The 16305-nt window shown below is 40.4% G+C and overlaps 1 protein-coding gene across 1 annotated transcript in view; it reads left to right on the forward strand.

Moving 5' to 3' along the window:
* Positions 1-8246: 8246 nt before the first annotated feature.
* Positions 8247-16305, forward strand: part of LOC112218026 (B-cell lymphoma/leukemia 11B) — a 66605-nt gene continuing 58546 nt past the window's right edge. The window contains exons 1-2 of the mRNA XM_042301001.1: positions 8247-8787; positions 9077-9268. Of these exons, the coding sequence (XP_042156935.1) occupies positions 9205-9268 (64 nt within the window). The 5' untranslated portion in view covers positions 8247-8787; positions 9077-9204. The remainder of the gene's footprint in view (positions 8788-9076; positions 9269-16305) is intronic.

Genomic DNA, 16305 nt, shown 5'->3' on the forward strand with positions numbered 1-16305 from the left:
TGGCTCCAATAGGGCCCTCTCAACCAGCTGGCTCCAATAGGGCCCTCTCAACCAGCTGGCTCCAATAGGGCCCTCTCAACCAGCTGGCTCCAATAGGGCCCTCTCAACCAGCTGGCTCCAATAGGGCCCTCTCAACCAGCTGGCTCCAATAGGGCCCTCTCAACCAGCTGGCTCCAATAGGGCCCTCTGAATAAAATGGTGTGTGTAAGAGCGTGTGTTGTGTGTTTAAAATGTAGAAGTACAAATGGAAATGGTAAATCTACAGATAAATAACGGCCTAGATTTAATTTACTTTGGTGTTTGTTCTCCACTGGTTGCCCTATTCTTATCGCAACAGATCACACATTTTGTTGTGATGATTGCACATTGCTGTATATCACATAACAGATATGGGAGCTTGTCACTATTTAATTTGTTTTCAAGTTATTTTTTTGGTCCTTTTAATCTGAGGAAATATGTGTCTCTTATATCGTTGTATATTTGTTTCTCTCTCTCTCTCTCTCTCTCTCTCTCTCTCTCAATTCAATTCAATTAAAGGGCTTTATTGGCATGGGAAACATGTGTTAACATTGCCAAAGCAAGTGAGGTAGATAATATATAAAGTGAATATATAAAGTGAAATAAACAATCAAAATTAACAGTAAACATTACACATACAGAAGTTTCAAAACAATAAAGACATTAGAAATGTCATATTATATATATACAGTGTTTTAACAATGTACAAATGGTAAAGGACACAAGATAAAATAAATAAGCATAAATATGGGTTGTATTTACAATGGTGTGTGTTCTTCACTGCTTGCCCTTTTCTCGTGGCAACAGGTCACAAATCTTGCTGCTGTCATGGCACACTGTGGAATTTCACCCAGTAGATATGGGAGTTTTTCAAACTTGGATTTGTTTTCGAATTCTTTGTGGATCTGTGTAATCTGAGGGAAATATGTCTCTCTAATATGGTCATACATTGGGCAGGAGGTTAGGAAGTGCAGCTCAGTTTCCACCTCATTTTGTGGGCAGTGAGCACATAGCCTGTCTTCTCTTGAGAGCCATGTCTGCCTACGGCGGCCTTTCTCAATAGCAAGGCTATGCTCACTGAGTCTGTACATAGTCAAGGCTTTCCTTAATTTTGGGTCAGTCACAGTGGTCAGGTATTCTGCCGCTGTGTACTCTCTGTGTAGGGCCAAATAGCATTCTAGTTTGCTCTGTTTTTTTGTTAATTCTTTCCAATGTGTCAAGTAATTATGTTTTTGTTTTCTCATGATTTGGTTGGGTCTAATTGTGCTTCTGTCCTGGGGCTCTGTAGGGTATGTTTGTGTTTGTGAACAGAGCCCCAGGACCAGCTTGCTTAGGGGACTCTTCTCCAGGTTCATCTCTCTGTAGGTGATGGCTTTGTTGTGGAAGGTTTGGGAATCGCTTCCTTTTAGGTGGTTATAGAATTTAACGGCTCTTTTCTGGATTTTGATAATTAGTGGGTATCGGCCTAATTCTGCTCTGCATGCATTATTTGGTGTTCTACGTTGTACACGGAGGATATTTTTGCAGAACTCTGAGTACAGAGTCTCAATTTGGTGTTTGTCACATTTTGTGAAGTCTTGGTTGGTGAGCGGACCACAGACCTCACAACCATAAAGGGCAATGGGCTCTATGACTGATTCAAGTATTTTAAGCCAAATCCTAATTGGTATGTTGAAATTTATGTTCCTTTTGATGGCATAGAATGCCCTTCTTGCCTTGTCTCTCAGATCGTTCACAGCTTTGTCTCTCTCTGTCTATCTGACTCCCTCTGTCTGCCTCTCTCTTTCTCTCTCTGTCTGTCTCTGTCTGTCTGCGGTCTATCTGCCTCCCTCTCTCTCTCTCTGTCTGTCTGTCTGTCTGTCTGTCTGTCTGTCTGTCTGTCTGTCTGTCTGTCTGTCTGTCTGTCTGTCTGTCTGTCTGTCTGTCTGTCTCTGTCTGTCTGTCTGTCTGTCTGTCTGTCTGTCTGTCTGTCTGTCTGTCTGTCTGTCTGTCTGTCTGTCTGTCTGTCTGTCTGTCTGTCTGTCTGTCTGTCTCTCTCTCTCTCTCTCTCTCTCTCTCTCTCTCTCTCTCTCTCTCTCTCTCTCTCTCTCTCTCTCTCTCGCTCTCTCGCTCTCTCGCTCTCTCGCTCTCTCTCTGTCTGTCTCTGTCTCTCTGTCTCTCTCTCTCTCTATCTCTGTCTCTCTCTCTCTCTCTGTCTCTCTCTCTCTCTCTCTGTCTCTCTCTCTCTCTCTCTCTCTCTCGCTCTCTCGCTCTCTCGCTCTCTCGCTCTCTCTGTCTCTCTCTCTGTCTGTCTCTGTCTCTCTGTCTCTCTCTCTCTCTCTGTCTCTCTCTCTCTCTCTGTCTCTCTCTCTCTCTCACTCTCTCTCTCTCCATACACTATTTCTATGTTAAGGTCTTCTGAGGTTATGTCGATTTGATACAGAGCTGATACGACATTTCATTTGTATAAATAATTAGTGTCCAGGAAGTCCCGTAGGCCTCAAGCAATCCGACTTCTAATGCTCTTAAAATTGGCATTCATATAATATTTATTGCAGCCTATAATAAACAGTCTAGCTGCAGTACAGCATTGCCTCGATTGAGCCTAAATGCAAATTGTGTCCACATTAAGTGAATTTGTATTTTAGCAGACTTAATTGTACCAAACTAAATTTTTCAGTCACTTAAATGTCACAATTTGTATTGAACATTATAGCACTTCATATGATAGCAGCATACAACACATACAACACCCGTTCTGCCAGTCACATTCTGTTAAAGGTCCCCAAAGCACACACATACCTGGGTCGCTCCTCTTTTCAGTTCGCTGCAGCTAGCGACTGGAACGAGCTGCAACAACCACTCAAACCGGACAGTTTTATCTCAATCTCTTCATTCAGACTCAATCATGGACACTCTTACTGACAGTTGTGGCTACTTTGTGTGATGTATTGCTGTCTCTACCTTCTTGCCCTTTGTGCTGTTGTCTGTGCTCAATAATGTTTGTACCATGATTTGTGCTGCTACCATGTTGTGTTGCTACCATGTTGTTGTCATGTTCAGTTGCTACCATGCTGTGTTGTCATGTGTTGCTGCCTTTCTATGTTGTTGTCTTAGGTCTCTCTTTATGTAGTGTTGTGTAGTCTCTCTTTATGTAGTGTTGTCTTGGTCTCTATTTTTGTAGATTTGTGTAGTCTCTCTTTATGTAGTGTTGTCTTAGGTCTCTCTTTATGTAGTTGTGTGTAGTGTCTCTTTATGTAGTATTGTGTAGTCTCTCTTTATGTAGTGTTGTGTAGTCTCCCTTTATGTAGTGTTGTCTTAGGTCTCTCTTTATGTAGTTTTGTGTAGTCTCTCTTTATGTAGTGTTGTATAGTCTCTCTTTATGTAGTGTTGTCTTAGGTCTCTCTTTATGTAGTGTTGTCTTAGGTCTCTCTTTATGTAGTATTGTCTTAGGTCTCTCTTTATGTAGTGTTGTATAGTCTCTCTTTATGTAGTGTTATCTTAGGTCTCTCTTTATGTAGTTTTGTGTAGTCTCTCTTTATGTAGTGTTGTATAGTCTCTCTTTATGTAGTGTTGTCTTAGGTCTCTCTTTATGTAGTGTTGTCTTAGGTCTCTCTTTATGTAGTATTGTCTTAGGTCTCTCTTTATGTAGTGTTGTATAGTCTCTCTTTATGTAGTGTTATCTTAGGTCTCTCTTTATGTAGTGTTGTCTTAGGTCTCTCTTTATGTAGTATTGTCTTAGGTCTCTCTTTATGTAGTGTTGTATAGTCTCTCTTTATGTAGTGTTATCTTAGGTCTCTCTTTATGTAGTGTTGTCTTAGGTCTCTCTTTATGTAGTATTGTCTTAGGTCTCTCTTTATGTAGTGTTGTATAGTCTCTCTTTATGTAGTGTTGTCTTGGGTCTCTCTTTATGTAGTGTTGTGTAGTCTGTCTTTATGTAGTGTTGTCTTAGGTCTCTCTTTATGTAGTGTTGTATAGTCTCTCTTTATGTAGTGTTGTCTTAGGTCTCCCTTTTTGTAGTGTTGTATATTATCTGTTTATGTAGTGTTGTATAGTCTCTCTTTATGTAGTGTTGTCTGTCTTAGGTCTCTCTTTATATAGTGTTGTATAGTCTCTCTTTATGTAGTGTTTTGTAGTCTCTCTTTATGTAGTGTTGTCTTGGTCTCTATTTTTGTAGATTTGTGTAGTCTCTCTTTATGTAGTGTTGTCTTAGGTCTCTCTTTATGTAGTTTTGTGTAGTGTCTCTTTATGTAGTGTTGTGTAGTCTCTCTTTATGTAGTGTTGTGTAGTCTCTCTTTATGTAGTGTTGTCTTGGTCTCTATTTTTGTAGATTTGTGTAGTCTCTCTTTAGGTAGTGTTGTCTTAGGTCTCTCTTTATGTAGTTTTGTGTAGTCTCTCTTTATGTAGTGTTGTGTAGTCTCCCTTTATGTAGTGTTGTCGTAGGTCTCTCTTTATTTAGTGTTGTGTTGTCTCTCTTTATGTAGTGTTGTATAGTCTCTCTTTATGTAGTGTTGTCTTAGGTCTCTCTTTATGTAGTATTGTCTTAGGTCTCTCTTTATGTAGTGTTGTATAGTCTCTCTTTATGTAGTTTTGTCTTAGGTCTCTCTTTATGTAGTGTTGTGTAGTCTGTCTTTATGTAGTGTTGTCTTAGGTCTCTCTTTATGTAGTGTTGTGTAGTCTGTCTTTATGTAGTGTTGTCTTAGGTCTCTCTTTATGTAGTGTTGTATAGTCTCTCTTTATGTAGTGTTGTCTTAGGTCTCCCTTTTTGTAGTGTTGTATATTATCTGTTTATGTAGTGTTGTATAGTCTCTCTTTATGTAGTGTTGTCTGTCTTAGGTCTCTCTTTATATAGTGTTGTATAGTCTCTCTTTATGTAGTGTTGTCTGTCTTAGGTCTCTCTTTATATAGTGTTGTATAGTCTCTCTTTATGTAGTATTGTATAGTCTCTTTTTATGTAGTGTTGTCTGTCTTAGGTCTCTCTTTATGTAGTATTGTATAGTCTCTCTTTATGTAGTGTTGTCTGTCTTAGGTCTCTCTTTATATAGTGTTGTATAGTCTCTCTTTATGTAGTGTTGTCTGTCTTAGGTCTCTCTTTATATAGTGTTGTATAGTCTCTCTTTATGTAGTGTTGTATAGTCTCTCTTCATGTAGTGTTGTCTTAGGTCTCTCTTTATGTAGTGTTATCTTGGGTCTCTCTTTATGTAGTGTTGTCTTAAGGTCTCTCTTTGTGTAGTGTTGTATAGTCTATCTTTATGTAGTGTTGTCTGTCGTAGGTCTCTCTTTATATAGTGTTGTATAGTCTCTCTTTATGTAGTATTGTATAGTCTCTCGTTATGTAGTGTTGTATAGTCTCTTCATGTAGTGTTGTCTTAGGTTTCTCTTTGTGTAGTGTTGTATAGTCTCTCTTTATGTAGTGTTGTAATAGGTCTCTCTTTATGTAGTGTTGTATAGTATATCTTTATGTAGTGTTGTATAGTCTCTCTTTATGTAGTGTTGTAATAGGTATCTCTTTATGTAGTGTGGTATAGTCTCTCTTTATATAGTGTTGTATAGTCTCTCTTTATGTAGTGTGGTATAGTCTCTCTTTATGTAGTGTTGTATAGTCTCTCTATGTGGTGTTGTATAGTCTCTCTTCATGTAGTGTTGTCTTACGTCTCTAATTATGTAGTTTTGTATAGTCTCTCTTCATGTAGTGTTGTCTTACGTCTCTAATTATGTAGTTTTGTATAGTATCTCTTTATGTAGTGTTGTAATAGGTCTCTCTTTATGTAGTGTTGTATAGTCTCTCTTTATGTCGTGTTGTCTTAGGTCTCACTTTATGTAGTGTTGTGTAGTCTCTCTCAATGTAATGTTGTATAGTCTCTTCATGTAGTGTTGTCTTAGGCCTCTATTTATGTAGTGTTATCTTAGGTCTCACTTTATGTAATGTTGCATAGTCTCTCTTCATGTAGTGTTGTATAGTCTCTCTTTATGTAGTATTGTATAGTCTCTCTTCATGTAGTGTTGTCTTAGGTCTCTCTTTATGTAGTGTTGTCTTAGGTCTCTCTTTACGTAGTATTGTATAGTCTCTCTTTATGTAGTGTTGTCTTAGGTCTCTCTTTATGTAGTGTTGTATAGTCTCTCTTTATGTAGTGTTGTCTGTCTTAGGTCTCTCTTTATATAGTGTTGTATAGTCTCTCTTTATGTAGTATTGTATAGTCTCTCTTTATGTAGTGTTGTCTGTCTTAGGTCTCTCTTTATGTAGTATTGTATAGTCTCTCTTTATATAGTATTGTATAGTCTCTCTTTATGTAGTGTTGTCTGTTTTTGGTCTCTCTTTATATAGTGTTGTATAGTCTCTCTTTATGTAGTATTGTATAGTCTCTCTTTATGTAGTGTTGTCTGTCTTAGGTCTCTCTTTATATAGTGTTGTATAATCTCTCTTTATGTAGTATTGTATAGTCTCTCTTTATGTAGTGTTGTCTGTCTTAGGTCTCTCTTTATATAGTGTTGTATAGTCTCTCTTTATGTAGTATTGTATAGTCTCTCTTTATGTAGTGTTGTCTGTCTTAGGTCTCTCATTATATAGTGTTGTATAGTCTCTCTTTATGTAGTGTTGTCTGTCTTAGGTCTCTCTTTATATAGTGTTGTATAGTCTCTCTTTATGTAGTGTTGTCTGTCTTAGGTCTCTCTTTATATAGTGTTGTATAGTCTCTCTTTATGTAGTGTTGTCTGTCTTAGGTCTCTCTTTATATAGTGTTGTATAGGCTCTCGTCGTGATGTGTGTTTTGTCCTATATTTATATACATATATTTTTTAAATCCCAGCCCCCATCCCCGCAGGAGGCCTTTTGCCTTTTGGTAGGCCGTCATAGTAAAGAAGAATTTGTTCTTAACTGACTTCCCCAGTTAAATACATGTTCAAAATAATAATAATCATTTAAAAAAATACAATTATACTTAATCAGATAGAAGAATGTCCTTATTTTACAGTAACTGGGGCATGAACTGGATATCCTGAGGTAAAGGCCTTGGATTGGACATCTACATGCCTGAAGCACTGAACTATGTAAGTGCATAAAATAACAATTAGCTATTAAGTGACCCATAAATCACCTCTAAGTGAATCTGGTACCGTTATATCATATCTCTCAAGTGGATCATTTAGTTTCATCATTCAATTTATGACCAGACAGTAAGATATTTTTCTCAAGGAGGCTCTAACCCTAGTACTGTTCATTGATAACCTGACCATCCTATCAACATTGAAATTGTGAATGGTGGTATGGAGATCACTACTATGGCAATTTAAGTGGCATTTAAATGAACAATTACGTGAGGAAATTTGACAGGTGAGAGGTCAACTGTTCTGAACCACTAGCTAATAATACATGTTGTAAAATGAAATCCAATGATTTAAGACACAGATACAGGGGAATGTTAAGAGGTATAAACAACATCGTCTTTCCAACAGATGATGTGAGAAAATCTGATAGTGTATCCAGGTCAACTGTTTTACCACTCTGTAAAATGAAATCAAAATGAACTACTATTATAAACAAATGAACAGACAGAGAGGTAGGATAGGGGAAGGTTGGCATATAGTGTAACGTCGTCATGCCAACAGAGGGTACTGTTGCTTCACAACAAGGCAGGGATGAATATGTAGAAGAACACAGGGGAGGTGTTCCCGCCTTGACATACCTGTGCAGTATGTCTGTCTATTGTAGTAAATGATTGCTTTCCCACTTATTTTTCTTGCTTTGAAATATTACACGTTCGCTACCTCAATTAATCAATCAATTCAAGAATCGTAATAAATGCACACAATTAAATATATTGTCCTCACAACAATGTATAGTTTTTAAAAAATTATTGTTTATTATTTTGCATTATTGTTCTGTAGGTCTACGTGTCTTCTTCTAGCCTACAAATGTGCAACATTATAAATAACTGAAACATTGCATTAGTGATAAACATAGGCTTAAGGAAAAATTGCTATAGCATTTACGAAAAGCCAATGTCCGTACTGAATGTTGAAGAAACCCGCTTCTATGCGTATTGCTTAAAAGTCAGTCTTCAATTAATTTATCCGACTCAAAGTAGCCTTACTGACAGTTTAAAGTTTTTTTCAAAATCGACCTTGAAATCAGTGACATGATATGCCATCATATCATTGTGAAACCAATTTGGAACCGTTCGTCTGCACCGGAACTGGGTTGTTTTGGTTTCTCCGTGTCCACTTGATTCCTTCCCGCACGCGCCAAACGCGAGCAATAACGATAGCCCACTAATGGGCGCGCGAGTCACTGCTCGTCGCCTCCCAAGTCGCACTGATGTCTCTCTCAGCGTGGACGCAACGTCACGTCCGCACTTGAATCTGAAGTCTTATCCCATTCTACGGAGGCAATCCCAGCCACACACACACGCGGGATTCTCCCAAAGCGATAGGGTAGACTCGTCACTGTGAAAGGAGAAAGAGACATCAGGAAACATTGGACCTCGGCTGTTTGGAAGGAGAAAAATAGGAGGTGTCTGACTGGCTGGCTGTTGGTCTGTCTCCGTCTCCCTCTGTCAACTCCTAGAGCGGAGAGTTCTGTGCCATTCCTTTCGCTACTGTCAAGACTCGCACGGCGAGGACTGAATGGTGCCAAAGCTCACAGCACCTGGCAGACCCAACACCGGTGGAATTTTTGGGGTTCAGTTATTGAATTAATAGGACATTTGTTGTAATTCTGCAAGAAAATAACAGAGGAGAAGAGGTGACAGTTGAATCGAATATTGGCCCATCGAGCGACGAGTGGCATGCACGGTAGGCTACCCCAGTAGTGATCGCAGAGGGCAGAGGGCACCTCGTCGGAATTCAAATTCTTTTTATTCTCTGCAATTATTGCAATAATTCCGTTGAGGTTATTGACACAAAATAACCAAGCAGAAATATTTGCATGAACTTGCATGTGTCTGCTGTAACTCCAACAGTTTAACCCCTCCAGGTGTTGCGCTTAGGGTGAAATAATTCTGCGCCGACTGGACAGTTGACAAACGTTTTACCCGCCTTTCAACAACTACAATTAAAAAAAATTGGCTCTTTTTCACTGTAGCTTCATGTTAGTCGTCTCAATTGGAAGCACGTTGAAAAAGTTACCGGGCACCAGACCAGCGGAGCACCACGGAGCAAGCCGAACCCACGCGCAGTTTTCCGGGCGATGCCAGAGTAGATGCAGGGGCAATGTCCCGTCGCAAGCAGGGGAACCCTCAGCACCTATCACTGTCTCAAAGAGAAACAATACGACGTGAGTATGAGCACCTTATAGATCATTTGATAATAGCCTACATATGGGAATTTTGTATATAAAATACTGAATTCAATTACCATTATCACTGGCAATTATTAGGATGAATTGACATGTTTGCAGTGTGATAGTGGAGCAAGCACTGGAGCAAGCACTGTATACTATAACACTTCTTCTATAGCTGTTTATGTTTCATTGTAAACCGCTTTTTCATCTTTTCCAAGAGGGATGGTCTGATTTTAAAGCACGAGCTGCAAAACCTAAAAAAATCGAAAGTGCAGAATAACTTTATTTGTGAAGACCCGCTGATGGCATGAAAATCTCAAGTACATTCATGGTTATTATTACGCCTTCATATGTGCATGTTTTGGGCATATTTATGCAATCATTCATTAACATTTAAAACCAAAATAATTGTGCAACCAAAACGTACTATTTAATTTTACAATTTACAAAGTTAACGTATTTATTAATTCTAGTCACTTATTGTTACATTCCTACATTTCTGTCCATGTGGGTAACTGTCAAGTGTTAATGAAAAACCCTTGTATGAATAGGTGTTCTAAAACCATTTTCATATCAGGAGACCTCACATGTTTCTTTATTTTTGAACCCATAATATCAACTGAGCCACACAGGACACACGACCCAATCATCATCCATAGTTTGGGAAACTATGTTCTATTCAAATTGCATGTGTTTTAAAGTACAATATGATGAGAACACATGTGACAGACATACGCTACTGTGTTAGGATGAATAGCCTGCCGTCTCGTCTTCTTGGAAGGTTTGACATTTCTTTGCAATTAGACTTTAGTCATACATAACGCCTTATCATTCAATTTATATTATCTATCTCTCTTTCTCTCTCTCTCGCTCTCTCTCTCTCTCTCTCTCTCTCTCTCTGTCTCACACACACACACACACACACTGCACCAATATTTAGAATAGTGCCATGGTCATTGCGTCGTGAAATATATTGTCTTCATGTTCAGTCATGATTTCCTTGAGATCATGTATTATTTCAGTTAGCCCATGCAGTCATGCATTTTGAGGATGGTATTGCCTATATCATTCTCTGCCACATCCTCCCTATTTATTATGTCAGTGTGAAATGCAGGTGCATGTTAATTCTGTCATTATTCTACGCAGTCTAGTTTCTTTAGTTTATTTTCACCGCGGCAGCTGCTGCTGCATAGGCGTTTTATCGGTATATTGTGCATTGTAGACCTAAACTTTATTTACAAAAATCCCAATCTGAATACTAAATTATTGGGGCCAAGAAAGCGCATGTGGATCAAGCTTGTACAAATGTAGTCGATGTTCAGCCGTCTGGTATAACTTAATGGAAAATGTATCTAAAGTATTCACCGAAAAGGTCACCGAAATGTTTGAGCTATTTGCTTCTTCGTTGTGGATTCTACGCTGGTGGATTCAAGTAGGAAGGCCTTCATTTACTGCCTTAAATCATGAGTCATGTGTAGTTTATCGATGTGATTTTTCCAGGCACGACCTGTTATGTTGTAGATTAGGCTACATCTGATTGAAGATGCTTGTGGGCATATGATTTTTAAAAAAGTCCGATAATCCAATTTGAAATCAATTAAATCAATCCAGAGTTTTCCCAGTGCTCTCTCCCGTGCATAAATTCCAATTTCATAGTGGCCTAATCTAGCTAATTCATAACAGAGGTCTGTGATGTAATCTGTGTCCAATGTGTTTCTAGTTGAGCAGGGTTAGACCCGTTCTATCCCACACTTCGCCGTTTAACATCTAGACTAATCATTTACTCTGCCCCCGTTTTCACTGGATTTAACCCATTCTATTACATGTTTTAATCTTCTTTATATTCTATCATTTTTAATCTTTCAGTGTTTTAATCCCCGACCTCAAATATCAATGCCAATTAATAATAATTTTTAAAAAGCTAATAAAATCATGACAGCGTGAAGAATTCAATTTAACCAATGTCTTTTTTAACAAAACGTATTTTGCACGTCACGTGACTTTCTAAAATTTCACCAAGACTAAGGAAAGACTACTTTCTCAGTGTAGATCCTGTTATTGTCAGTTGTGACGTGGCCTCGTGGGCTGATGAGACCGTAACATTGGTGTAGCCTAGGCATGCAGCCTCCATCTGCTGTGCCGTGTTCCCTGTCACCCGCAGCTGGCTGACTTCCGCTGTCACCTTTCAAACAGCAGCAATCATGCCGTTGTCTTACAGGCCTGAGAAATACAAAAATCAGGTGGTTTGATTCTCTTTTCATAGCAGGTTGAGAGGAGTCCAAATTGGTGTCAGTTTAATTCATCAGCAACAGGATTAGGACAGGAATTTGGTATTACAGGTGTTTTTCATCAGGTTCACAGCAATCCCCTTCCCCAAGTATGCAGATAATGTGTTCACTGCTCATGAGTACTGCAATAGAGGTTGCCTGTTGTCTTGCACCTACTATATGTATAGTTAGATCACATTTATTCCTGTAAGAGACGATACAACTGCATTGTGGGTTAGCGGCAGAAACAGTGTTATTTTCTGTCAGACGAATCACCCCACAGTTTTATTCAGTTGAGAGGAATCGGTGAGGGTGATGGACAGGTGAGCCTGAAGCAGGACTGTGTTTAAACCCATCAACAGTCCCAGGGTGCAGCTCATAACATCACACAGGGCTCAGGGGACATTCCACCACTATAGTAACTCCCTGTCTACTCCTCTTTGTGACTCATTAGCTTACAGATCTAAGGAACAAACTGAGTATTTTCTGTTTGTCTTTGTTTGTTGTTTTAATGCCGTTTGACCTACGACACCGACGACTTAGAGTTACCTATGAGGAAGATCTCAAACTGTGTGTCTGTCTCAAGAGGACAGGTCAGTCACTGTCCTGCTTTTTACCCAGAGGTCCACAGGGTAAAAGGGGTGTCTCTAACTGTCGTTTCCATATGACTTACCTTCAGATCGATAGCTTACAGGATATGAGTTAATGTGGTGTGTGTGTGTGTGTGTGTCTGTGTGTGTGTGTGTGTGTGTGTGTGTGTGTGTGTGTGTGTGTGTGTGTGTGTGTGTGTGTGTGTGTGTGTGTGTGTGTGTGTGTGTGTGTGTGTATGTGTTTATTTATGTCTGGGAAGGATAGAACAGTTACTGACCCAACATTTAAATGATTAAACTTTAACTTGAAATACAATTTAGATAATCTCTGAATTTGGTTTATTAGACTGTAAACTAGGACAGAGAGAATGGCAAGAGAGAGACAAGGAGAGAGACAAGGAGAGAGAGAGAGAATGACAAGAGAGAGAGAAGGAGAGAGAGAGAGAATGACAAGAGAGAGACAAGGAGAGAGAGAATAACAAGAGAGAGACAAGGAGAGAGACAAGGAGAGAGAGAGAATAACAAGAGAGAGAGACAAGGAGAGAGAGAGAGAATGACAAGAGAGAGAAAGGAGAGAGAGAGACAAGGAGAGAGACAAGGAGAGAGAAAGGAGAGAGAGAGACAAGGAGAGAGACAAGGAGAGAGAGAGAGAATGACAAGAGAGAGAGAAAGGAGAGAGAGAGAGAATGACAAGAGAGAGACAAGGAGAGAGAGAGAGAATGTAGAATCTGTGTGTATGTGTGTGTGTGTGTGTGTGTATGTGTGTGTATATGTCCATCTGACCATCTATCTCACCACCTTTTTTTATTTTATTTATTTTTTATTTCACCTTTATTTAACCAGGTAGACTAGTTGAGAACACCTTTATTTAACCAGGTAGACTAGTTGAGAACAAGTTCTCATTTGCAACTGCGACCTGGCCAAGATAAAGCATAGCAGTGTGAGCAGACAACACAGAGTTACACATGGAATAAACAATTAACAAGTCAATAACACAGTAGAAAACTACGTTTGTCCAGCTATGTCTGTGTGTAGGCATGCATTGTGTGTGTGTCTGTGTGTGTAAGCATGCATTGTGTGTGTGTCTGTGTGTGTAAGCATGCATTGTGTGTGTAAGTATGCATTGTGTGTGTGTGTCTTTGTGTGTAAGTATGCATTGTGTGTGTGTGTCTGTGTGTGTAAGCATGCATTGTATGTGTGTGTATGTGTGTGTAGTCATCTGTGTGTGTGAGGTTATGTGTTTGCATGTGTTCATGTCTGCATTTGCAATATAGGCCCTGCAAATTAATTATCCAAATACATACAAACACATGTATCACGCAACATCCCCCAGGTTAGCCGTGGAGGCAATGCACCCATCTGGGAGGAAGGGAGAGGGGACAGTAGGAAGGGAGGTAGGGAGAGGTGGGATATAGGGAGGTAGGGAGAGGAGAGGAAGTAGGGAGAGGAGAGGAAGTAGGGAGAGGAGGGATGTAGGGTGGTAGGAAGAGGAGAGGAGGGAGAGGAGAGGAGGGAAAGAGCTAGGGAGAGGAGGGAGGTAGGGAGGTAGGGAGAGGAGAGGAGGTTGGGAGGTAGGGAGAGGAGAGGAAGTAGGGAGAGGAGGGAGGTAGGGAGGTAGGAAGAGGAGAGGAGGGAGAGGAGAGGAGGGAGAGAGCTAGGGAGAGGAGGGAGGTAGGGAGGTAGGGAGAGGAGAGGAAGTAGGGAGAGGAGGGATGTAGGGAGGTAGGAAGAGGAGAGGAGAGGCGGGAGAGGAGAGGAGGGAGAGAGCTAGGGAGAGGAGGGAGGTAGGGAGAGGAGAGGAGGTAGGGAGAGGGTAGGGAGAGGAGAGGAGGTAGGAAGGTAGGGAGAGGAGAGGAGGTAGGGAATGAGACCAGAGAAAAAAGGAGGATGTCAGGTTGAAGAAGGGGTAAACAAAACTGCCAGTTTGATTGAGTCAACAAGATATCTTGGCTGTATTATGATGTCTGTTTGAAGACCTGTTCAGCCCAGCTAGTTAGCCTGCAGCGATGGGCCTTACAGGTCATGCTCATGTTGGGAGGAACAGAAGAGAACCAGAATATCAGCATATTCCTGGACCTTCTGACTGTAAAACTGTACTGTAATTCTCTCTCGTTCTCTTTCTCCTTTTCTCTCTCTCTCTCTCTCTCTCTCTCTCTCTGTCTCTCTGTCTCTCTCTCGTTCTCCTTCTCTCATTCTCTTTCTCCCCTCTCTCTCTCTCTCTCTCTCTCTCTCTCTCTCTCTCTCTCTCTCTCTCTTTCTCTCATGCAGAGACATAAACTGTATAAACTTCAGTATAAACTTTATAAACGTTCCTGACAGTTTGAAGACTCTGGCCATTACTGTGGAAATCTGATCTTTATTGTGATGTGTTAGAGTGGAGCGGGACAGTGATGTTTTGTTCCCCCCCCGTGGTCTTAAGATCCTCATTTGACGGTATCTGATCAAGCATGGTCATAATCAGTATGTTGCTGTTTCAGATGGAGGGTCTATGTACATACAGCAGCCTGTAAGTGTGTTATTCAAAGAAGCACATGAATGATAGCCTGTCTCAGCAGATCTCCTGTGGGTCATGGACATCAAGTACAAGGATGTTTGATCACTACATTTTCTTCCTGGGAGTTGGTGGATGTTAATGAAGTATTTGTTTCCATTCAGAATAGGGACATTCCTGGTAACGTGTGTGTGTGTCTGTGTGTCTGTGTGTCTGTGTGTCTGTGTGTCTGTGTGTGTGGGAGTGTGTGTGTGTGTGTCTGTGTGTGTGTGTGTCTGTGTGTGGGAGTGTGTGTGTGTGTGTGTCTGTGTGTGTGTGTGTGTCTGTGTGTGTGTGTGTGTGTCTGTGTGTCTGTGTGTGGGAGTGTGTGTGTGTGTGTCTGTGTGTGTGTGTGTGTCTATGTCTTTGTCTGTGTCTGTGTCTGTGTGTGTGCGTTTGTGTGTGTGTGTGTGTGTCTGTGTGTGTGTCTATGTCTGTGTGTGTGTGTGTCTATATCTGTGTGTGTGTGTGTGTGTGTCTATGTCTGTGTGTGTCTGTGTCTGTGTGTGTCTATGTGTGTGTGTGTGTGTCTATGTCTGTGTGTGTGTGTGTGTGTCTATGTCTGTGTCTGTGTGTGTGTGTGTGTGTGTGTGTGTGTGTGTGTGTGTGTGTGTGTGTGTGTGTGTCTGTGTGTGTATGTGTGTGTGTGTGTGTGTGTGTGTGTGTGTGTGTGTGTGTGTGTGTGTGTGTGTGTGTGTGTGTGTGTGTGTGTGTGTGTCTGTGTGTGTGTGTGTGTGTGTGTGTGTGTGTCTGTGTGTGTGTGTGTGTGTGTGTCTGTGTGTCTGTGTGTGTGTGTGTGTGTGTGTGTGTGTGTGTGTGTGTGTGTGTGTGTGTGTGTGTGTGTGTGTGTGTGTGTGTGTGTGTGTGTGTGTGTGTGTGTGTGTGTGTGTGTGTGGACGCTCTCCACCATATGCTGTGAAATGATACAAACAAGGAAACGACCTCCGTATTACACTCCTTGTCACAAGCATGTAATAAAAGGTTAATAATTCAACAATTGATCATTAACCTATATATTTAATTAAACAATTGGTCATTAATCTATATATGTAATTAAACAATTGACCAATAATCTATATATTTCATTAAACAATTGATCATTAATCTATATATTTAATTAAACAATTGTATAATTTATATATCACCAAATGTTATATTATAGATATAGTTTGATTTATGTTAATGATAAAATATTCATATAAAATATCAATATTCATGCACCTAAGTAATCTGAACAGAGAAACGTCTCTTTGAGCATTGCCTCAATGACTAAACTTATCGTTGTTGTTTTCAAATGATGAATGTAGATTTATAAAATGAAGTGTCAGTGAGGGCGGATTGTGTTAACACACACACACACACACACACACACACACACACACACACACACACACACACACACACACACACACACACACACACGCACAGCACACAGGACACAAACAGAGCACACAGCACACACATCACACAGCGGAACAGCAGTTACAGACTGCAGACTTCTCACACTGGAAAGAAGGCACGGTGAAACAGGACGGCATGTCATTAGAATTAGTATGTATCGCTGTGTGTGTGTGTGTGTGTGCATGTGTGTGCGTGTGTGTGTGTGTGTGCTGCGTGTGCGTGTGTGTGTGTGCTTGCGTGTGC

This window comes from Oncorhynchus tshawytscha, linkage group LG18, assembly GCF_018296145.1.
Source record: "Oncorhynchus tshawytscha isolate Ot180627B linkage group LG18, Otsh_v2.0, whole genome shotgun sequence".
In the NCBI taxonomy this organism is placed as follows: domain Eukaryota; kingdom Metazoa; phylum Chordata; class Actinopteri; order Salmoniformes; family Salmonidae; genus Oncorhynchus; species Oncorhynchus tshawytscha.